Here is a 24,378-nt window from a genome sequence, read left to right as displayed (position 1 = left end):
CTTTCAGGGCTGATCTATGGGGCTTCTATGGGTCATCTAGGGCAGCTTCTAAGGCTCATCTAGGGGGCCTTCTATGGGTCATCTAGGGCAGCGTCCAAGGCTCATCTAGGGGGACTTCTATGGGTCCTCCAGCAGGACCCCAAAGTCCATCTAGGGCAGCTTCCAGGGCTGATCTATGGGGCTTCTATGGGTCATCTAGGGCAGCTTCCAAGCCTCATCTATGGGGCCTTCTATGGGTCATCTAGCAGGACCCCAAGGCTCATCTAGGGGGGCTTCTATGGGTCATCTAGGGCAGCTTCCAAGGCTCATCTATGGGTCATCTAGGGCAGCGTCCAAGCCTCATCTAGGGGGACTTCTATGGGTCCTCCAGCAGCACCCCAAGGTCCATCTAGGGGGAATTCTATGGGTCCTTCAGCAGCACCCCAAGGTCCATCTAGGGGGAATTCTATGGGTCCTCCTGCAGCACCTCAATGTCCATCTAGGGCAGGTTTCAAGGCTCATCTATAGGTCATCTAGGGCAGGTTTCAAGGCTGATCTATGGGGATTTCTATGGCTCATCTCGGGGGAGTTCTATGGGGCTTCTAGGGGACATCTAGGGCAGCTTCTAAGCCTCATCTAGGTGGGCCTTCTATGGGTCCTCCAGCAGGACCCCAAAGTCCATCTAGGGCAGCTTCCAGGGCTGATCTATGGGGATTTCTATGGGTCATCTAGGGGGACTTCTATGGGTCCTCCAGCAGCACCCCAAAGTCCATCTAGGGGGCTTCCAGGGCTGATCTATGGGGCTTCTATGGGTCATCTAGGGCAGGTTTCAAGGCTCATCTATGGGGATTTCTATGGGTCATCTAGGGGCAGTTCTATGGGGCTTCCATGGCTCATCTAGGGAGCTTCTATGGGTCATCTAGGGCAGCTTCCAAGGCTCATTTAGGGGGGCTTCTATGGGGCATCTAGGGGGAGTTCTATGGGTCCTCCAGCAGGACCCCAAAGTCCATCTAGGGCAGCTTCCAGGGCTGATCTATGGGGATTTCTATGGGTCCATCTAGGGGCAGTTCTATGGGGCTTCCATGGCTCATCTCGGGAGCTTCTATGGGTCATCTAGGGCAGCTTCTATAGGTCCTCTCGGTTGACTTCTATGGGTCCTCTAGGGGGACTTCTATGGGTCACCCAGCAGGACCCCAAAGGTCCATCTAGGGCAGCTTCCAAGGCTCATCTAGGGGGCCTTCTATGGGTCATCTAGGGCTCATCTAGGGGGGCTTCCAAGGCTCATCTATGGGTCATCTAGGGCAGCGTCCAAGCCTCATCTAGGGGGACTTCTATGGGTCCTCCAGCAGCACCCCAAGGTCCATCTAGGGGGAATTCTATGGGTCCTCCTGCAGCACCTCAATGTCCATCTAGGGCAGGTTTCAAGGCTCATCTATAGGTCATCTAGGGCAGGTTTCAAGGCTGATCTATGGGGATTTCTATGGCTCATCTCGGGGGAGTTCTATGGGGCTTCTAGGGGACATCTAGGGCAGCTTCTAAGCCTCATCTAGGTGGGCCTTCTATGGGTCCTCCAGCAGGACCCCAAAGTCCATCTAGGGCAGCTTCCAGGGCTGATCTATGGGGATTTCTATGGGTCATCTAGGGGGACTTCTATGGGTCCTCCAGCAGCACCCCAAAGTCCATCTAGGGGGCTTCCAGGGCTGATCTATGGGGCTTCTATGGGTCATCTAGGGCAGGTTTCAAGGCTCATCTATGGGGATTTCTATGGGTCATCTAGGGGCAGTTCTATGGGGCTTCCATGGCTCATCTAGGGAGCTTCTATGGGTCATCTAGGGCAGCTTCCAAGGCTCATTTAGGGGGGCTTCTATGGGGCATCTAGGGGGAGTTCTATGGGTCCTCCAGCAGGACCCCAAAGTCCATCTAGGGCAGCTTCCAGGGCTGATCTATGGGGATTTCTATGGGTCCATCTAGGGGCAGTTCTATGGGGCTTCCATGGCTCATCTCGGGAGCTTCTATGGGTCATCTAGGGCAGCTTCTATAGGTCCTCTCGGTTGACTTCTATGGGTCCTCTAGGGGGACTTCTATGGGTCACCCAGCAGGACCCCAAAGGTCCATCTAGGGCAGCTTCCAAGGCTCATCTAGGGGGCCTTCTATGGGTCATCTAGGGCTCATCTAGGGGGGCTTCCAAGGCTCATCTATGGGTCATCTAGGGCAGCTTCCAAGCCTCATCTAGGGGGACTTCTATGGGTCCTCCAGCAGCACCCCAAGGTCCATCTAGGGGGAATTCTATGGGTCCTTCAGCAGCACCCCAAGGTCCATCTAGGGGGAATTCTATGGGTCCTCCTGCAGCACCTCAATGTCCATCTAGGGCAGGTTTCAAGGCTCATCTATAGGTCATCTAGGGCAGGTTTCAAGGCTGATCTATGGGGATTTCTATGGCTCATCTCGGGGGAGTTCTATGGGGCTTCTAGGGGACATCTAGGGCAGCTTCTAAGCCTCATCTAGGTGGGCCTTCTATGGGTCCTCCAGCAGGACCCCAAAGTCCATCTAGGGCAGCTTCCAGGGCTGATCTATGGGGATTTCTATGGGTCATCTAGGGGGACTTCTATGGGTCCTCCAGCAGCACCCCAAAGTCCATCTAGGGGGCTTCCAGGGCTGATCTATGGGGCTTCTATGGGTCATCTAGGGCAGGTTTCAAGGCTCATCTATGGGGATTTCTATGGGTCATCTAGGGGCAGTTCTATGGGGCTTCCATGGCTCATCTAGGGAGCTTCTATGGGTCATCTAGGGCAGCTTCCAAGGCTCATTTAGGGGGGCTTCTATGGGGCATCTAGGGGGAGTTCTATGGGTCCTCCAGCAGGACCCCAAAGTCCATCTAGGGCAGCTTCCAGGGCTGATCTATGGGGATTTCTATGGGTCCATCTAGGGGCAGTTCTATGGGGCTTCCATGGCTCATCTCGGGAGCTTCTATGGGTCATCTAGGGCAGCTTCTATAGGTCCTCTCGGTTGACTTCTATGGGTCCTCTAGGGGGACTTCTATGGGTCACCCAGCAGGACCCCAAAGGTCCATCTAGGGCAGCTTCCAAGCCTCATCTAGGGGGACTTCTATGGGTCCTCCAGCAGGACCCATAGGACCACCTAGGGCAGTCATCTATGGGTCCTCCAGCAGCACCCCAAAGTCCATCTAGGGGGAGTCCTATGGGTCCCCCAGCGCCTATCTAGGGCAGCTTCCCCGCCCGATCTAGAGGGACTTCTATGGGTCACCTAGGGCTCATCTAGGGGGCTTCTATGGGTCCTGTAGGGCCACCTCTAGGCGTCTCGACGGGGCTTTCTATGGGTCCTCCAGCAGCCCCCCAAGTCCATCTAGGGCCGCTTCCCCGCCCGATCTAGAGGGACTTCTATGGGTCATCTAGGGCTCATCTATGGGGCTTCTATGGGTCCTGTAGGGCCACCTCTAGGGGTCTCGACGGGGCCTTCTATGGGTCCTCCAGCAGCCCCCCAAGTCCGCTTCTCCGCCCGATCTATGGGTCACTTAGGGGGCCTTCCAAGCCTCATCTAGGGCTCATCTATGGGGCTTCTAGGGGTCTGGACGGGGCCTCCTATGGGTCCTCCAGCAGCCCCCCAAGTCCATCTAGGGCCGCTTCCCCGCCCGATCTATGGGTCACTTAGGGGGGCTTCCAAGCCTCATCTAGGGCTCATCTATGGGGCTTCTATGGGTCCTGTAGGGCCACCTCTAGGGGTCTCGACGGGGCCTTCTATGGGTCCTCCAGCAGCCCCCCAAGTCCGCTTCTCCGCCCGATCTATGGGTCACTTAGGGGGCCTTCCAAGCCTCATCTAGGGCTCATCTATGGGGCTTCTAGGGGTCTCGACGGGGCCTTCTATGGGTCCTCCAGCAGCCCCCCAAGTCCATCTAGGGCCGCTTCCCTGCCCTATCTATGGGTCACTTAGGGGGGCTTCCAAGCCTCATCTAGGGCTCATCTATGGGGCTTCTATGGGTCCTGTAGGGCCACCTCTAGGCGTCTCTATGGGGCCTTCTATGGGTCCTCCAGCAGCCCCCCAAGTCCATCTAGGGCCGCTTCCCCGCCCGATCTATGGGTCACTTAGGGGGACTTCCAAGCCTCATCTAGGGCTCATCTATGGGGCTTCTATGGGTCCTGTAGGGCCACCTCTAGGGGTCTCGACGGGGCCTTCTATGGGTCCTCCAGCAGCCCCCCAAGTCCGCTTCCCCGCCCGATCTATGGGTCACTTAGGGGGCCTTCCAAGCCTCATCTAGGGCTCATCTATGGGGCTTCTACGGCTCATCTAGGGGGAATTCTATGGGTCCTCCAGCAGCCCCCCAAGTCCATCTAGGGCCGCTTCCCCGCCCGATCTATGGGTCATTTAGGGGGGCTTCCAAGCCTCATCTAGGGCTGATCTAGGGGGCTTCTAGGGGTCTCGATGGGGCCTTCTATGGGTCCTCCAGCAGCCCCCCAAGTCCATCTAGGGCCGCTTCCCCGCCCGATCTATGGGTCACTTAGGGGGGCTTCCAAGCCTCATCTAGGGCTTATCTATGGGGCTTCTAGGGGTCCTGTAGGGCCACCTCTAGGGGTCTCGACGGGGCCTCCTATGGGTCCTCCAGCAGCCCCCCAAGTCCGCTTCCCCGCCCGATCTCTGGGTCACTTAGGGGGCCTTCCAAGCCTCATCTAGGGCTCATCTAGGGGGCTTCTACGGCTCATCTAGGGGGAATTCTATGGGTCCTCCAGCAGCCCCCCAAGTCCATCTAGGGCCGCTTCCCCGCCCGATCTATGGGTCACTTAGGGGGCCTTCCAAGCCTCATCTAGGGCTCATCTATGGGGCTTCTAGGGGTCTCGACGGGGCCTCCTATGGGTCCTCCAGCAGCCCCCCAAGTCCATCTAGGGCCGCTTCCCCGCCCGATCTATGGGTCACTTAGGGGGCCTTCCAAGCCTCATCTAGGGCTCATCTAGGGGGCTTCTACGGCTCATCTAGGGGGAATTCTATGGGTCCTCCAGCAGCCCCCCAAGTCCATCTAGGGCCGCTTCCCCGCCCGATCTATGGGTCGCGCTTTCTCCCTCTCTCTCTCTCCTTTTTCTCCTTTTTCCCCTTCTTTCTTTCCTCCCTCCTTTGCGCGCTCCCGCCGCCGCGCATGCGCCCCGGCCCTCCCTCGGCGGCGGCGCGCTCCAGGCGCAGGCCGCGTCCCTCCGACCCCCAAGCCAGCCCCCCAACCATGAAGGAGACCCCCAGCCCCCCAAGCTCCGAGGGGGGAGAGGAGGAAGGAGGAAAAGGAGGAGAGGAGAAGGAAGAAGGAGGGAAAGGAGGAGAGGAAGAGACGCAGGTCAGGCCCGCCCCACCTTTCCCGCCCCACTTTTCCCCGCCCCACACCCCGCCGGCCCCCCAAATCCCCGCCCCACTTCTGAGACGGCGCCCCCATAGCTCTGCGGCTTGCTATGGGGCTGGGTTGGGGGTTGGGGGCTTGCGGACCCCCTTCGCAGACCCCGCCCTCTTTCGGGGGGTCGTCCCGGCGACCCCCAAGTGCCTGACTGCCCCACACCTGAAGCGGCAGCCCGATTCTGCCCCTAGATGCTTTCTATGGGGCTGGTTTGGGGGGCGCTCGGCTTCCTGCCCCCCTCTTTCCGCCACCCCCCCCTTCCAGACCCCTAACTCTTTCGGGGGGTCCTCCCCATACATTCCGGCGACCCCCAAGTTCCTCCCCCTAAGTAGGACCCGGATTCTGCCCCTAGATGCTTTCTATGGGGCAGGTTTGGGGGCAGGGGCTTCCCAGGGCTGGTTTTGGGGGGCCGGGCTTGCTGACCCCCCTTTGCAGACTCCGCCCTCCTTTTGGGGGGCGCCCCATGGATTCCGGCGACCCCCAAGTGTCTGGCTGCCCCCTCCCTCCAAGCAGCACCCCATAGATGCATTCTGTGGGGCAGAATTGGGGGTTTCCCCTTCCTGGCCCCCCTCTTTCTATCACCCCCCCTCTCAGACCCCTAACTCTTTTTGGGGGACCCACTGATTCATGCCAGTGACCCCCAAGTTTCCCACTGCCCCTCCCTCGAAGCAGCACCCCATAGATTCTTTCGGTGGGGCAGAATTGGGGGTTTCCCCTTCCTGGCCCCCCTCTTTCTGTCACCCCCTTCCAAACTCCTCCCTCTTTTTTGGGGGTCATTCCGGCGACCCCCAAGTGCCTCACTGCCCCACACCTGAAGCGGCACCCCCATTCTCCCCATAGCTGCATTCTATGGGGCAGGTTTGGGGGCGCTTGGCTTCCTGCCCCCCTCTTTCCGCCACCTCCCTCTCAGACCCCTAACTCTTTTTTGGGGGAACCCCAAGTCATCCCGGCGACCCCCAACTTTCTCCCCCTCCCTTGAAGCAGCACCCCATAGATTCTCCCCATAGCTGCTTTCTATGGGGCAGGTTTTGGGGGTTCTCCTAATTCTCACCCCCCAAATCCCTCCTCCCCCTTGAAAAAGGGGGCGCCCCGCTTCTCCCCATAGCAGCCTCCCCCAGTCTCTCACCCCCTTTTGGGGGGGCTGCCCCTCTTTTTAGACCCTAAGTCACCCTATGCGACCCCTAACTCCCTAGAGCACCCCAAATCGCCCCGTGGGACCCCCAAATCACCCTATTGCACCCCATATCTCCCTATAGCACCTCAAATCTCCCTCTGGGACCCCATTTTCCCTATAGCACCCCATAGCTCCCTATAGCACCCCAAATCTCCCCATAGCACCTCAAATCTCCCTATGGGACCCCAATGTTCCCTATAGAACCCCAGATCTCCCTATGGGACCCCCAATCTCCCCATAGAACCCCAACTTTCCCTATAGCACCCCATATCTCCCTATGCGACCCCATATCTCTCTATAGCACCCCATATCTCCCTATGGGACCCCAATTTTCCCTATAGCACCTCAAATCTCCCTATGGGACCCCATATCTCCCTATAGCACCCCGTATCTCCCTATGGGACCCCAATTTTCCCTATAGCACCTCAAATCTCCCTATGGGACCCCAATGTTCCCTATAGAACCCCAGATCTCCCTATAGCACCCCAAATCTCCCCATAGCACCCCAAATCTCCCCATAGCACCTCAAATCTCCCTATGGGACCCCTAACTTTCCCTATAGAGCCCCAACCTTCCCTATAGCACCCCATATCTCCCTATAGCACCCCATCTTTCCCTATAGCACCTCAAATCTCCCTATGGGACCCCATATCTCCCTATAGCACCCCGTATCTCCCTATGGGACCCCAATTTTCCCTATAGCACCTCAAATCTCCCTATGGGACCCCAATGTTCCCTATAGAACCCCAGATCTCCCTATAGCACCCCAAATCTCCCCATAGCACCCCAAATCTCCCCATAGCACCTCAAATCTCCCTATGGGACCCCTAACTTTCCCTATAGAGCCCCAACCTTCCCTATAGCACCCCATATCTCCCTATAGCACCCCATCTTTCCCTATAGCACCTCAAATCTCCCTATGGGACCCCATATCTCCCTATAGCACCCCGTATCTCCCTATGGGACCCCAATTTTCCCTATAGCACCTCAAATCTCCCTATGGGACCCCAATTTTCCCTATAGCACCCCATATCTCCCCATAGCACCCCAAATCTCCCCATAGCACCTCAAATCTCCCTATGGGACCCCTAACTTTCCCTATAGAACCCCAACCTTCCCTATAGCACCCCATATCTCCCTATAGCACCCCGTATCTCCCTATGGGACCCCAATTTTCCCTATAGCACCTCAAATCTCCCTATGGGACCCCAATTTTCCCTATAGCACCCCATATCTCCCTATAGCACCCCATCTTTCCCTATTGCACCTCAAATCTCCCTATGGGACCCCAATTTTCCCTATAGCACCCCTAACTCTCCCTATGGAACCCCCAATCTCCCCATAGAACCCCAACTTTCCCTATAGAACCCCAACCTTCCCTATAGCACCCCATATCTCCCCATAGCACCTCAAATCTCCCTATAGCACCCCAAAATCTCCCCATAGCATCCCAGATCTCCCTATGGGACCCCATATCTCCCTATAGCACCCCGTATCTCCCTATGGGACCCCAACTTTCCCTATAGCACCTCAAATCTACCTATGGGACCCCAATTTTCCCTATACCACCCCATAGCTCCCTATAGAACCCCATATCTCCCTATAGCACCTCAAATCTCCCTATGCGACCCCTAACTCCCTATAACACTCCAGATCTCCCTATGCGACCCCTAACTCTCCCTATAACACCCCAAATCTCCCCATAGCACCCCATGTCTCCCTGTGGGACCCCAATGTTCCCTATAGCACCCCAGATCTCCCTATAGCACCCCATCTTTCCCTATAGGACCTCAAATCTCCCTATAGCACCCCAGATCTCCCTATGCGACCCCCAACTTTCCCTATAGCACCCCAGATCTCCCTATAGCACCCTAAAATCTCCCCATAGAACCCCATATTTCCCTATGGGACCCCATATTTCCCTATGCGACCCCTAACTCTCCCTGTGGGGCCACCAGCCTTTTTGGGGGTGCCCCTATCTCCCCATAGGACCCAAATTTTCCCTAGGCGACCCCTAACTCTCCCTACTGCCCCCCAACTTTCCCCAGGCGACCCCTAACTCTCCCTACGCGACCCCTAATTCTCCGTATGGCACCCCACATCTCCCTCTGCGACCCCTAACTCACCCTATGGAACCCCAACTTTCCCTATGCGACCCCTAACTCTCCCCATCGGACCCAAATTTTCCCTAGGCGACCCCTAACTCTCCCTACTGCCCCCCAGCTTTCCCCAGGCGACCCCTAACTCTCCCTACGCGACCCCTAATTCTCCGTATGGCACCCCACACCTCCCTCTGCGACCCCTAACTCACCCTATGGAACCCCAGCTTTCCCTTTGCGACCCCTAACTCTCCCCATCGGACCCAAATTTTCCCTAGGCGACCCCTAACTCTCCCTACTGCCCCCCAACTTTCCCCAGGCGACCCCTAACTCTCCCTACGCGACCCCTAATTCTCCGTATGGCACCCCACACCTCCCTCTGCGACCCCTAACTCACCCTATGGAACCCCAACTTTCCCTATGCGACCCCTAACTCTCCCCATCGGACCCAAATTTTCCCTAGGCGACCCCTAACTCTCCCTACTGCCCCCCAACTTTCCCCAGGCGACCCCTAACTCTCCCTACGCGACCCCTAATTCTCCGTATGGCACCCCACATCTCCCTCTGCGACCCCTAACTCACCCTATGGAACCCCAGCTTTCCCTATGCGACCCCTAACTCTCCCCATCGGACCCAAATTTTCCCTAGGCGACCCCTAACTCTCCCTACTGCCCCCCAGCTTTCCCCAGGCGACCCCTAACTCTCCCTACGCGACCCCTAATTCTCCGTATGGCACCCCACACCTCCCTCGGCGACCCCTAACTCACCCTATGGAACCCCAGCTTTCCCTATGCGACCCCTAACTCTCCCCATCGGACCCAAATTTTCCCTAGGCGACCCCTAACTCTCCCTACTGCCCCCCAACTTTCCCCAGGCGACCCCTAACTCTCCCTACGCGACCCCCAATTCTCCGTATGGCACCCCACACCTCCCTCGGCGACCCCTAACTCACCCTATGGAACCCCAACTTTCCCTTTGCGACCCCTAACTCTCCCCATCGGAGCCACATTCTCCCTAGGCGACCCACAGCCCTTTTGGGGGTCCCATCTCTCTGATTCAGGGGTCCCCCTCTTCTTTTAACTCTAGGGCACCCCCTCACTGCCCCTCTTTTTCTATGGGGAGCCCCACGGCTCGCTATGGGGCGCCCCACTTTTTCTGCATACGCAACGCCCCCCCCAAAATGGGGGTTCCCTCCTTGTCTGCCCCCCAATTCTCCCCCCTTTGCTCCTTTAATTTTAATTTTAATTTTAATTTTAATTTGAATTGCATATTTATTGGCATTTTAATTTCCTTTTAACTGCCTTGAAATCGCCTGGAAATTCCCATTCCCATTGGATCGCGTTGTATTTGGCGCCCCCTCGCGGCCACTATTTTCATTTTCCTTCCCTTTTCTCTGCATTCCCACCCCAAAAAGGGGAATTAAAATGCGGAAAACGGGACAGAAAAATAATGGGAATATTAATTAATATTTTCCCTTTCCTCTCCCCTCCTTCCCCCGCTTTTTCCCCATTTCCTGCGATTTTTAATCCATTTCTTTCTGCAAAAAAAAAAAACTCCATTTTTGCAAACTGCCATTTTTTCCCCCCCCGGATGGGGAAAAAAAGCCATTTTTTCGCTTCCGGAAAGGGAGAAAAAAATCGCAGATGGAGGAAGACGAACCGCCAACAAACGGTTAATTTTCTGCGCAATTAAAACCAGTTTGCTGTGACCATTTCCGGGGAAATAATTTGATTTTTGGGGGCTTTGCAAAAAATGGGATTTGCTGGTGTGTTGTTGTTTTTTTGCAGAAATCGGATTTGCAAGAGGTTTTGTCTTTTTTTGCAGAAATTAGCATTGCAAAAAGGAGGTTGTTTTTTTTTTGGCAGAAAGTGACATTGTAAGAAATGGATTTTGGGGGCAGAAATGAAGATTGCTAGAGTTGTTCTTTTTGGCCGAAATTGACATTGCAAAAAGGAGATTTTTTTTTGGCAGAAATTAGCAGGTTTGGGCAGAAATTGACATTGCAAAAAGGAGGTTTTTTTGCAGAAATGAAGGCTTTTTTGCAGAAATTAGCATGGCAAGAAATGGATTTTTTGGGCAGAAATTAACATTGCAAAAAGGAGGTTTTGGCCGAAATTAACATTGCAAAAAGGAGATTTTTTTTGGGCAGAAATTAGCAGGTTTGGGCAGAAATTGACATTGCAAAAAGGAGATTTTTTTGGGCAGAAATGAAGGCTTTTTTGCAGAAATTAGCATGGCAAGAAATGGATTTTTTGGGCAGAAATTAACATTGCAAAAAGGAGGTTTTGGCCGAAATTAACATTGCAAAAAGGAGATTTTTTTTGGGCAGAAATTAGCAGGTTTGGGCAGAAATTGACATTGCAAAAAGGAGGTTTTTTTGCAGAAATGAAGGCTTTTTTGCAGAAATTAGCATGGCAAGAAATGGATTTTTTGGGCAGAAATTAACATTGCAAAAAGGAGGTTTTGGCCGAAATTAACATTGCAAAAAGGAGATTTTTTTGGGGCAGAAAATAGCAGGTTTGGGCAGAAATTGACATTGCAAAAAGGAGGTTTTTTTTGCAGAAATGAAGGTTTTTTTGCAGAAATTAGCATGGCAAGAAATGGATTTTTTGGGCAGAAATTAACATTGCAAAAAGGAGGTTTTGGCCGAAATTGACATTGCAAAAAGGAGATTTTTTTTTGGCAGAAAATAGCAGGTTTGGGCAGAAATTGACATTGCAAAAAGGAGGTTTTTTTGCAGAAATGAAGGCTTTTTTGCAGAAATTAGCATGGCAAGAAATGGATTTTTTGGGCAGAAATTAACATTGCAAAAAGGAGGTTTTGGCCGAAATTAACATTGCAAAAAGGAGATTTTTTTTGGGCAGAAATTAGCAGGTTTGGGCAGAAATTGACATTGCAAAAAGGAGGTTTTTTTGCAGAAATGAAGGTTTTTTTGCAGAAATTAGCATGGCAAGAAATGGATTTTTTGGGCAGAAATTAACATTGCAAAAAGGAGGTTTTGGCCGAAATTAACATTGCAAAAAGGAGATTTTTTTTGGGCAGAAATTAGCAGGTTTGGGCAGAAATTGACATTGCAAAAAGGAGGTTTTTTTGCAGAAATGAAGGTTTTTTTGCAGAAATTAGCATGGCAAGAAATGGATTTTTTGGGCAGAAATTAACATTGCAAAAAGGAGGTTTTGGCAGAAATTAACATTGCAAAAAGGAGATTTTTTTGGGCAGAAATTAGCAGGTTTGGGCAGAAATTGACATTGCAAAAAGGAGGTTTTTTTGCAGAAATGAAGGCTTTTTTGCAGAAATTAGCATGGCAAGAAATGGATTTTTTGGGCAGAAATTAACATTGCAAAAAGGAGGTTTTGGCCGAAATTGACATTGCAAAAAGGAGATTTTTTTGGGCAGAAATTAGCAGGTTTGGGCAGAAATTGACATTGCAAAAAGGAGGTTTTTTTTGCAGAAATTAAGGGGTTTTTTTTGCAGAAATTAGCATTGCCAGAAAGAGGTTTTGGCAGAAATTAACATTGCAAAAAGGAGGTTTTTTTGCAGAAATTAAGGGTTTTTTTTGCAGAAATTAGCATTGCCAGAAAGAGGTTTTGGCAGAAATTAACATGGCAAGAAATGGATTTTTTTCCTTCAGAAATGAACATTGTAAGGAGGTTTTTTTTTTGCAGAAATTAGCAGGTTTTGGCAGAAATGAACAGGGCAAAAAATGGATTTTTTTTTGCAGAAATGAACATTGCTAGTTGTTTTTTTTTTGCAGACATTAACATTGCAAAAAGGAGGGTTGTTTTTTGGCAGAAATTAAGGTTTTTTGGCAGAAATTAACATTGCAAAAACGAGGGTTTTTTGGCAGAAATTAAGTTTTTTTTTGCAGACATTAACATTGCAAAAACGATTTTTTTTGGCAGAAATTAAGGTTTTTTTGCAGACATTAACCTTGCAAAAAGGAGGGTTGTTTTTTTGGCAGAAATTAAGGGTTTTTTTGCAGAAATTAACCTTGCAAAAACGAGGTTTTGGCCGAAATTAACATCTGCAAGAAGGAGGTTTTTGGGCAGAATTAAATTTGGGTTTTTTTGCAGAAATTAAGGAGGTTTGTGCAGAAAACTACATTATTGCAAGAAGGAGGTTTTGGCAGAGTTGTTGTTTTTGGCAGAAATGAACATTGCGAGAAATAGATATTTTTGGCAGAAATGAACATTGCATGAAGGTGATTTTTATTTATTTTTTTGCAGAAATTACATAGGCAGAAATTAAAGAAGTTTTTGCAGAAATTAACATTGCCAGAAGGTTTTGTGTGTGTGTTTTTTGCAGAAATTAGCATTGCAAGAAATATCTATTTTTTGCAGAAATTAACATTGCAAGAAATAGCTATTTTTTGCAGAAATTTAACATTGCAAGAAATAGCTATTTTTTGCAGAAATGTAACATTGCTAGAAAGGGTTAATTTAATTTTTTGGCAGAAATTAAGATTGCAAGAAGTTTTGCAGAAATTAACATTGCTAGAAAGAGTTAATTTTTTTGGCAGAAATTAGCATTGAAATTAACATTGCAAGATGGAGGTTTCTGCAGAATTTAACATTGCAAGAAATAGAATTTTTTGCAGAAATTAGCCTTGCAAGAAAGTGGAGTTTTTTGGCAGAAATTACATGTGCAATAGTTTTTTTTCCTGCAGAAAATAACATTGCCAGAAAGATGTTTTTGCAGAAATTAACATTGCAAGAAATAGAATTTTTTTGCAGAAATTAACATTGCATGAGGATGATTTTTTTTGCAGAAATTAGCATTGCAAGAAATAGATTTTTTTTTGCAGAAATTAGCATTGCAAGAAATAGATTTTTTTTGCAGAAATTAGCATGGCAAGAAATAGATATTTTTAAACAGAAATTAACATTGCATGAAGGTGATTTTTTTTTGGCAGAAATTAGCATTGCAAGAAATAGATATTTTTTTGCAGAAATTAACATTGCAAGGAATAGATTTTTTTTTTTGCGGAAATTAACATTGCATGAAGGTGATTTTTTTTTTTTTTGCAGAAATTAGCATGGCAAGAAATAGCTATTTTTTGCAGAAATGAACATTGCTAGAAAGAGTTACATTTTTTTGGCAGAAAGAAACATTGCAAGAAATAGATTTTTATTATTTCTTTTTTGCAAAAATGGCCTTTGCAGTAGAAGGAGGAGTTTGGGGTTTTTTTGGCAGAAATTAACATTGCAAAAGAGGTTCTTTTTGCAGAAAATAAGAATGCCAGAAGGAGCTTTCTTTGGACAGAAAATCAGATTGCAAAAAAGAGGTTTTTGCAGAAAATCAGGTTGCAAAAAAGAGGTTTTTGCAGAAATTCACAGTGCAAGGAGGAGAGTATTTTTGAGGAAAACAACCTTGCAAAAAAGGTTCTTTTTGCAGAAAATAAGGTTGCAAAAAAGAGGTGTTTTTTTTTTTTGCAGAAAGGAACATTGTAAGAGAAATGTTGTTTGCAGAAATGAGCATTGCAAAAGAGGTTCTTTTTGAGGAAAATAACATTGCCAAAAAAGGTTCTTTTTGCAGAAATTAAGAATGCCAGAAGGAGGTTTCTTTGGACAGAAAATCAGGTTGCAAAAAAGAGGTTTTTGCAGAAAATCAGGTTGCAAAAAAGAGGTTTTTGCAGAAAATCAGGTTGCAAAAAAGAGGTTTTTGCAGAAAATCAGGTTGCAAAAAAGAGGTTTTTGCAGAAATTCACAGCGCAAGGAGGAGAGTATTTTTGAGGAAAACAACCTTGCAAAAAAGGTTGCAAAAAAGAGGTTGTTTTTTTGCAGAAATGAAGATTGTAAGAGAAATGTTGTTTGCAGAAGTGAGCATTGCAAAAGAGGTTCTTTTTGCAGAAAATCAGATTGCAAGAAATAGTTTTTTGCAGAAAGAAACATTGCAAGAAGGAGGTTTTTTTTTGCATAATTAAAATTGCAAGAATGAGGGGTTTTTTTTGCAGAAATTAAGATTGCAAGAAGGAGGTTTGGTGTGTGGTTTTTTTTTTTTTTTTTTTTGCAGAAATAAACAGCTTTTTTCCCGGCAGAAATGGCCGAAAAAATAAAAATAAAAATCCAAATTAAAAATCCCATTTGCAAGGCCTTTTTTGGCCGAAAAATCACATTAAAATCCCATTTGCAGGGATTACATTTGCAAGGAATGCCAATTGCAACAAGGCCTTTTCATCTCTCCTCTATTTTCCATTCTTTCCTTTATTTTCCATTCTTTCCTCTTTTTACTACCTTTCTAGCCTTTTGCTTGTATCCTAAAATCCTGCCTTTTATTGCAATTATTCTCCTTTTTAATCTCCATTAATCTCTTTTGCAATCCTTCGAAATGCATGCAAAAAAATCCCTTTTATTTCGATTTTTCTCCTTTTTAATCTCCATTCCTCTCTTGCAATCCTTCGAAATGCATGCAAAAAAATCCCTTTTATTTCGATTTTTCTCCTTTTTAATCTCCATTCCTCTCTTGCAATCCTTTGACATGCATGCCAAAAAATCCCTTTTATTTCGATTTTTCTCCTTTTCCACCTCAATTCTTGCAATCCTTCGAATTGCTTGCAACCTCCCTTTTAATTTTACTTTTCTCCCTTGGCAAAGAAAAAACCCTTTTATTTTTCTTCCTTTTTCTTCCCATTCTTGCAGCCTGAAATGCTCCCGTTTCTGGTGAATATTCCTATTTTTTCCTTTGAATTCTTCCCTTTTATTTCATTTCATTTTAATCCAGTTATTGCCATCCTTCGAAATTATTGCAGCCTGAAATGCTCCCATTTCTTCTGAATATTCCAATTTTTTCCATTCCAATTCTTCCCTTGCAAGCCTTGCAAATGCACCCTCAAAACCTTCCTTATATTTCTATTTTTTCATTGCAATTCTTTCTGTTTTTTTCATTCCAATTCCTCCCTTGCAAACCTCCCAAATGCACCTGAAAACCTTCCTTTAATTCCTATTTTTTAATTGCAATTATTGCAGACCTTTCCAAATGCACCCTGGGGCGAATTGTGCATGCAAAATGAATCTTATTTTAATTTATTTTTATTTTTATTCCTTTCCTTTCCTTCCAATTCTTGCAATCCAGGGGCGAACCCTGCATGCAAAACCGATTTTATTCAATGTTATTTTTGCAAAATCAAGCCCTTTGCAAAACCTCCTCTATCTTAAATGCAAACTTTATTTTATTTTATTCTATTTTTTTTGCAAACTCAAACCCTGTTAAAAAATCCCCTTTTCCTTTCTCTTCCATGCAAACAGGACTTTATTTTATTTTCATTTATTTCATTCTATTTCATCTTTTGCAAAACCAAGCCTTGCAAAATCTCCTTTATCTTCAATGCATTTTATTTTATTTTCATTTATTTTATTCCATTTCATTTTTTTGCCAAACCAAGCCTTGCAAAATCTCCTTTATCTTTATTTTATTTTCATTTATTTTATTCCATTTCATTTTTTTGCCAAACCAAGCCTTGCAAAATCTCCTTTATCTTTATATTCTTTTCATTTATTTTATTCCATTTCATTTTTTGGCAAAACCAAGCCTTGCAAAATCTCCTTTATCTTTATTTTCTTTTCATTTATTTTATTCCATTTCATTTTTTGGCAAAACCAAGCCTTGCAAAATCTCCTTTATCTTAAATGCATTTTATTTTATTTTATTTTATTTTATTCTATTGCAAGCCGGTTAAAAATCTCCTTTATTTAAATGCAAACCAGGCCTATTTGCATCCGGAAAAAAAATCCTTTTTTTCCTCCTTCTCCCTCCTCCCTTTTTCCTCCCCCTCCTTTTTCCCTTTTGCATTCCTTTCTTTTTTAATTCCCGTCAAATATCTGCAAAAAAAGAGAGAGAGAGAGAGAGATTGGAGGATTGGAAATTAATTAAATTGCATTAAAACGCACCAGCCGAATTATTGAATTTTTATTTCCTGTTCGTTTTATTTTGGGCAGAGGGGGAAAAAAAGGAAATAAAAAAAATTGCATTTTAAAATGGGAAACCCGGATTTTCAAGATGGCCGACTGACGAATTTCGACAGCAAGACGAGCTTTGGAAAAATCAGGGAAATTAGCAAAAAATTAGCAAAAAAAGAAGGTGAATTTTGTGATTAGGAGGAAATGCCCAAAAATAAAATAAAAAAAAATAATTGGGATTAAAAGGGGGAAAAGAAGGGAAAATTAATTCTGGCTGGTTTCATTTCCTTGAATGGCCATTTAATGGAAATTAATTTCCCCTCCTCTAATTGGCTAATTTGAAATTTGCCGATTTTTTTTTTTAGGCCTCCGGAAATCGTGTTTTATATCGATTCCCAATATTGAGATTTCTATCCCATTTTATATTTATATTTTCTATTTGGGGGAAGGAAAGGAAAGGGGGGGGGAAAGCAATTTTCCAAAATTATTATTTATTATTATTATTTTTATTATTGTTGTTATTGTTATGGAAACGGTAGATGATTAATACCGGTTGTTGATTATTAATATCGATTATTCGGATTAATATATTGCCTTTTAGATATGGCTGTTTTTGAGATGATTGCGATTATTTTGGAAATGATAGATGGTTGGTAATCTAGATTAATATTTATTAGGTGTTTGTTATTATAATTAATATATATATATATATATATATATATATATATATATATATATATATAAAATATTATTTATATATATATATTATATATATATATATAGTTTATATATATATACACATTATTTATATTATATATATATATATAATATTAATAGATTTATTATTTTAATAAATAATAAACAATAAATATATTAATTCAATAAATATTAATATATTTATTAATATATTGAATTAATATATTGAATTATAGTGATTTTCTCATTTGGTATCCATGGACTTTGAAATTATGGAAGATTTTCCGAAATCCCGTCTTTTTTTTTTTTTTGGCAGGAAAAAGAAAAGTCGCTTTGATTAGGAGATTATTAGGAGATTATTAGGAGATTATTAGGCTGTATGCTCCTCTTTTGAAGATTATTATTCAGAATTTGAGTTTCAAAGGATGACACCATTAGAAAATATGATTTTTGCTGATTGACTTCCGCGGTTTATTAATGAGTGAAACTTATTATTATTAGTATTATTATTATTATTATTATTATTATTATTATTATTATTATTAATATTGAAACAAATAATAATAATTAGGCGGTTTATTAACGTGTGAAACTAATGACGATAATAATAATAGTTAAATGATTGTATGTTGAACTTTTGCTAATTGATTACGGCAGTTTAGTAACACCGTGTGAAACTAAATAATAATAATAATAATAATAATAATAATAATAATAATATCCTGCCCATCTGGCTATTAGTATTAGTATTATTAACCCCCTAGTGGCTGCGGAAACCTAGCCAGATGGGCAGGATATTATTATTATTATTATTTATTATTATTATTATTATTATTAATTGCCTGGCTCCCTATAAGCTCCTTGCATTATTATTATTACTATTATTCTAACCCTGGTTTCAAATATTATTATTAATGTCAAATAACAATAATAATAATAATGGCAATATATCTGAGTTTCTAACCCTGGTTTCAACTATTATTATTATTATTATTAATGGCAGTACATCTGAGTTTCTAACCTTGGTTTCAATTATTATTATTATTATTATTATTAATGGCTATATATCTGAGTTTCTAACCCTGGTTAATAATAATAATAATAATAATAATAATAATAATAATAATAATGGCAATATATCTGAATTTCTAACCCTGGTTAATAATAATAATAATAATAATAATGGCAATAGATCTGAGTTTCTAACCCTGGTTTCAATTATTATTATTATTATTATTATTATTAATGGCTATATATCTGAGTTTCTAACCCTGGTTAATAATAATAATAATAATGGCAATATATCTGAATTTCTAACCCTGGTTAATAATAATAATAATAATAATAATAATAATAATAATGGCAATATATCTGAGTTTCTAACCCTGGTTTCTAATAATAATAATAATAATAATAATGGCAATATATCTGAGTTTCTTACCCTGGTTTCTAATAATAATAATAATGGCAATATATCTGAGTTTCTAACCCTGGTTTCTAATAATAATAATAATAATAATAATGGCAATATATCTGAGTTTCTAACCCTGGTTTCTAATAATAATAATAATAATAATAATAATAATGGCAATATATCTGAGTTTCTAACCCTGGTTTCTATTATTATTATTATTATTATTATTATTAATGGCAGTACATCTGAGTTTCTTACCCTGGTTTCTAATAATAATAATAATAATGGCAATATATCTGAGTTTCTAACCCTGGTTAATAATAATAATAATAATAATAATAATAATAATGGCAATATATCTGAGTTTCTAACCCTGTTTTCTAATAATAATAATAATAATAATAATAATAATGGCAATATATCTTAGTTTCTCACCCTGGTTTCTAATAATAATAATAATAATAATAATGGCAATATATCTGAATTTCTAACCCTGGTTTCTAATAATAATAATAATAATGGCAATATATCTGAGTTTCTAACCCTGGTTTCTAATAATAATAATAATAATAATAATGGCAATATATCTGAATTTCTAACCCTGGTTTCTAATAATAATAATAATAATGGCAATATATCTGAGTTTCTAACCCTGGTTTCTAATAATAATAATAATAATAATAATGGCAATATATCTGAGTTTCTAACCCTGGTTTCTAATAATAATAATAATAATAATGGCAATATATCTGAGTTTCTAACCCTGGTTTCTATTATTATTATTATTATTATTAATGGCAGTACATCTGAGTTTCTTACCCTGGTTTCTAATAATAATAATAATAATGGCAATATATCTGAGTTTCTAACCCTGGTTAATAATAATAATAATAATAATAATGGCAATATATCTGAGTTTCTAACCCTGGTTTCTAATAATAATAATAATAATAATGGCAATATATCTTAGTTTCTCACCCTGGTTAATAATAATAATAATGGCAATATATCTGAATTTCTAACCCTGGTTAATAATAATAATAATAATAATAATAATGGCAATAGATCTGAGTTTCTAACCCTGGTTTCAAATATTATTATTATTATTATTATTATTGATAGCAATATAGTTGCTAACCCTGGTTTCAATTGTTATTACTATTATTATTATTATTAATGGCAGTACATCTGAGCTTCTAACCCTGGTTTCAATTATTATTATTATTATTACTATTATTATTATTATTAATGGCAGTACATCTGAGCTTCTAACCCTGGTTTCAATTATTATTATTATTAGTAGTAGTGTTAGTATTATTAATGGCAATAGATCTGAGTTTCTAACTGGTTTCAAATATTGTTATCATTATTAATAATAATTGCAATATATCTGAGTTTCTAACCCTGGTTTCTATTATTATTATTATTATTATTATTACTATTAATATTATTAATGGCAATACATCTGTTTCTAATCCTGGTTTCAAATATTATTATTATTATTATTAATGGCAAGAGATCTGAGTTTCTCACCCTGGTTTCAAATAATAATAATAATAATAATAATAATAATAATAATAGCAATATATCTGAGTTTTTAACCCTGGTTTCAATTATTATTATTATTATTATTATTAGTGGCAAGAGATCTGAGTTTCTAACCCTGGTTTCAAATATTATTATTATTATGATTATTAATGGCAAGAGATCTGAGTTTCTCACCCTGGTTTCAAATAATAATAATAATAATAATAATGGCATTATATCTGAGTTTCAAATATTATTAATATTATTAATGGCAATATATCTGTTTCTAATCCTGGTTTCAATTATTATTATTATTTTTAATAGCAGTATATCTGAGTTTCTCACCCTGGTTTCAAATAATAATAATAATAATAATAATAGCAATATATCTGAGTTTTTAACCCTGGTTTCTATTATTATTAGTATTATTATTAATGGCAAGAGATCTGAGTTTCTAACCCTGGTTTCAAATATTATTATTATTATGATTATTAATGGCAAGAGATCTGAGTTTCTCACCCTGGTTTCAAATAATAATAATAATAATGGCAATATATCTGAGTTTCTAACCCTGGTTTCAAATATTATTAATATTATTAATGGCAATATATCTGTTTCTAATCCTGGTTTCAATTATTATTATTATTTTTAATAGCAATATATCTGAGTTTCTCACCCTGGTTTCAAATAATAATAATAATAATAATAATAATAATAGCAATATATCTGAGTTTTTAACCCTGGTTTCTAATATTATTAGTATTATTATTATTAATGGCAAGAGATCAGAGCTTCTAACCCTGGTTTCAATTATTTTTATTATTATTAATGGCAAGAGAGCTGAGTTTCTAACCCTGGTTTCAATTATTATTATTATTATTAATGGCAAGAGAGCTGAGTTTCTAACCCTGGTTTCAATTATTATTATTATTATTATTATTATTATTATTATTTTTAATGGCAAGAGATCTGAGTTTCACACCCTGGTTTCAAATAATAATAATAATAATAATAATAGCAATATATCTGACATTCTAACCCTGGTTTCAAATATTATTAGCATTAATGGCTGTATATCTGAGTTTCTAACCCTGGTTTCAAATATTATTATTATTATTAATGGCAATATATCAGTTACGAACTCTGGTTTCAAATATTATTAGTCTTATTATTATTATTAATGGCAATAGACCTGAGTTTCTAACCCTGGTTTCAAATATTATTATTATTATTAATGGCAATATATCAGTTACGAACTCTGGTTTCAAATATTATTAGTCTTATTATTATTATTAATGGCAATAGACCTGAGTTTCCAACCCTGGTTTCAGATATTATTAGTATTATTAATATTAATATTAATATTTATTTTTATTATCCACAGGCCGAGGGCAGCGTCAGCAGCGTTGGCAAAAGAACTTCCACCAGCAGGTATTAATAACGATAATAATAATAATATTATTAATAATGATGATAATAATTAATAATTGTAATAGTAATTAATAATAATAATAGTAATAGCAATGGCAAAAACCAAAACCGTAGTCATGGCAACCAAAAGTACAACAGCGAAACATTATTATTATTATTATTATTATTATTATTATTATTATTATTATTATTATTATTATTATTTATTGTTATTATTTATTTATTATTATTATTTATTATTACTATTATTATTATTATTATTATTTTATTATTATTATTATTATTATTATTATTATTATTACATCATTATTATTCAAAGGCTCCCAGTCCCAGTCCCGCATTCCCAGTTTCCCATTAAAAGGCTCCCAGTCCCAGTCTCCCATTAAGAGACTCCCAGTCCCAGTTTCCCAGTCCCAGTCTCCCATTAAGCAGCCCCCATTCCCAGTCCCCCATCCCAGTCTCCCATTAAGAGACTCCCAGTCCCAGTTTCCCAGTCCCAGTCCCGCATTCCCAGTTGCCCATTAAAAGGCTCCCAGTCCCAGTCTCCCATTAAGAGACTCCCAGTCCCAGTTTCCCAGTCCCAGTCCCGCATTCCCAGTTTCCCATTAAAAGGCTCCCAGTCCCAGTCTCCCATTAAGAGACTCCCAGTCCCAGTTTCCCAGTCCCAGTCTCCCATTAAGCAGCCCCCATTCCCAGTCCCCCATCCCAGTCTCCCATTAAGAGACTCCCAGTCCCAGTTTCCCAGTCCCAGTCCCGCATTCCCAGTTTCCCATTAAAAGGCTCCCAGTCCCAGTCTCCCATTAAGAGACTCCCAGTCCCAGTTTCCCATTCCCAGTTCCCCAGTCCCCCATTAAAAGACCCCCCATTCCCAGTCTCCCACTCCCCCATTCCCAGTCTCCCAGTCCCAGTATCCCATTCCCAGTCTCCCTGCCCCCCCATTTAAAGCCCCATTCCCAGTCTCCCAGTATCCCATTCCCAGTCTCCCATTCCCCCTTTCCCAGTCTCCCAGTCCCAGTCACCCATTAAAAGACTCCCAGTCCCAGTTTCCCAGTCCCAGTCTCCCATTAAGAGAGTCCCAGTTTCCCAGTCCCAGTGTCCCATTAAAGACCCCCATTCCCAGTCCCCCATTCCCAGTCTCCCATTCCCCCTTTCCCAGTCCCCAGTCCCAGTTTCCCGTTAAAGACCCCCATTCCCAGTCCTAGCCCCACTCTCCCAGTCCCCCATCCCCAGTCTCCCAGTCCCCCATTAAAAGACCCCCATTCCCAGTCTCCCAGTCCCCCATTCCCAGTCTCCCAGTTCCAGTCTCCCAGTATCCCATTCCCAGTCTCCCAGTCCCCCATTCCCAGTCCTAGCCCCACTCTCCCAGTCCCCCATTCCCAGTCTCCCAGTCCCCCATTAAAAGACCCCCATTCCCAGTCTCCCAGTCCCCCATTCCCAGTCTCCCATTAAAAGACTCCCAGTCCCAGTTTCCCAGTCCCAGTCTCCCATTAAGAGAGTCCCAGTGTCCCATTAAAGACCCCCATTCCCAGTCCCCTATTCCCAGTCTCCCTGCCCCCATTCCCAGTCTCCCATTCCCCCTTTCCCAGTCCCCAGTCCCAGTTTCCCATTAAAGACCCACATTCCCAGTCCTAGCCCCACATTCCCAGTCTCCCATTCCCAGTCTCCCTGCCCCCCATTCCCAGTCTCCCAGTTCGTCTCCCAGTCTCCCATTCCCAGTCTCCCTGCCCCACATTCCCAGTAGCCCATTCCCAGTCTGCTCTGCCCCCCATTCCCAGTCTCCCATTAAAGACCCACATTCCCAGTCCTAGCCCCACATTCCCAGTCTCCCATTCCCAGTCTCCCTGCCCCCCATTCCCAGTCTCCCAGTTCCAGTCTCCCAGTTCCAGTCTCCCAGTATCCCATTCCCAGTCTCCCAGTCCCCCATTCCCAGTCTCCCTGCCCCACATTCCCAGTAGCCCATTCCCAGTCTGCTCTGCCCCCCATTCCCAGTCTCCCATTAAAGACCCACATTCCCAGTCTCCCATTCCCAGTCTCCCTGCCCCCCATTCCCAGTCTCCCAGTTCCAGTCTCCCAGTCTCCCATTCCCAGTCTCCCTGCCCCACATTCCCAGTAGCCCATTCCCAGTCTGCTCTGCCCCCCATTCCCAGTCTCCCATTAAAGACCCACATTCCCAGTCCTAGCCCCACATTCCCAGTCTCCCATTCCCAGTCTCCCTGCCCCCCATTTCCAGTCTCCCAGTTCCAGTCTCCCATTCCCAGTCTCCCTGCCCCACATTCCCAGTAGCCCATTCCCAGTCTGCTCTGCCCCCCATTCCCAGTCTCCCATTAAAGACCCACATTCCCAGTCCTAGCCCCACATTCCCAGTCTCCCATTCCCAGTCTCCCTGCCCCCCATTCCCAGTCTCCCAGTTCCAGTCTCCCAGTCTCCCATTCCCAGTCTCCCTGCCCCACATTCCCAGTAGCCCATTCCCAGTCTGCTCTGCCCCCATTCCCAGTCTCCCAGCCCCCCATTCCCAGTCCCCCAGCCCCCCATTCCCAGTCTCCCAGTTTCCCATTAAAGACCCCCATTCCCAGTCTGTCTGCCCCCTATTCCCAGTCTCCCAGCCCCCCATTCCCAGTCTCCCATTAAAAGACCCCCATTCCCAGTCCTAGCCCCACATTCCCAGTTCCCCATTCCCAGTCTCCCAGCCCCCCATTCCCATTCCCCCATTCCCAGTCCTAGCCCCACATTCCCAGTTCCCCATTCCCAGTCTCCCAGCCCCCCATTCCCATTCCCCC

General features: G+C 43.5%; 1 protein-coding gene across 9 annotated transcripts in view; it reads left to right on the top strand.

Moving 5' to 3' along the window:
• Positions 1–5,135: 5,135 nt before the first annotated feature.
• Positions 5,136–24,378, top strand: part of LOC144324901 (zinc finger protein 618-like) — a 65,842-nt gene continuing 46,599 nt past the window's right edge. For 4 of the 9 annotated variants that reach the window (XR_013391502.1, XM_077922967.1, XM_077922961.1 and 1 more), the window contains exons 1-2: positions 5,136–5,311; positions 21,555–21,601. Coding sequence is in view for 7 of the 9 variants with exons in the window: in XM_077922967.1 (XP_077779093.1) it covers positions 5,204–5,311; positions 21,555–21,601 (155 nt within the window). In the remaining 2 variants the exon portion in view is untranslated. The other 5 variants (XM_077922965.1, XM_077922964.1, XM_077922963.1 and 2 more) reach the window with 5 other exon arrangements.

Source organism: Podarcis muralis, chromosome W, assembly GCF_964188315.1.
Source record: "Podarcis muralis chromosome W, rPodMur119.hap1.1, whole genome shotgun sequence".
Classification (NCBI taxonomy): domain Eukaryota; kingdom Metazoa; phylum Chordata; class Lepidosauria; order Squamata; family Lacertidae; genus Podarcis; species Podarcis muralis.
Note: the sequence above shows the minus strand (reverse complement) of the source record. Positions and strands in the feature narration are given on the sequence as shown.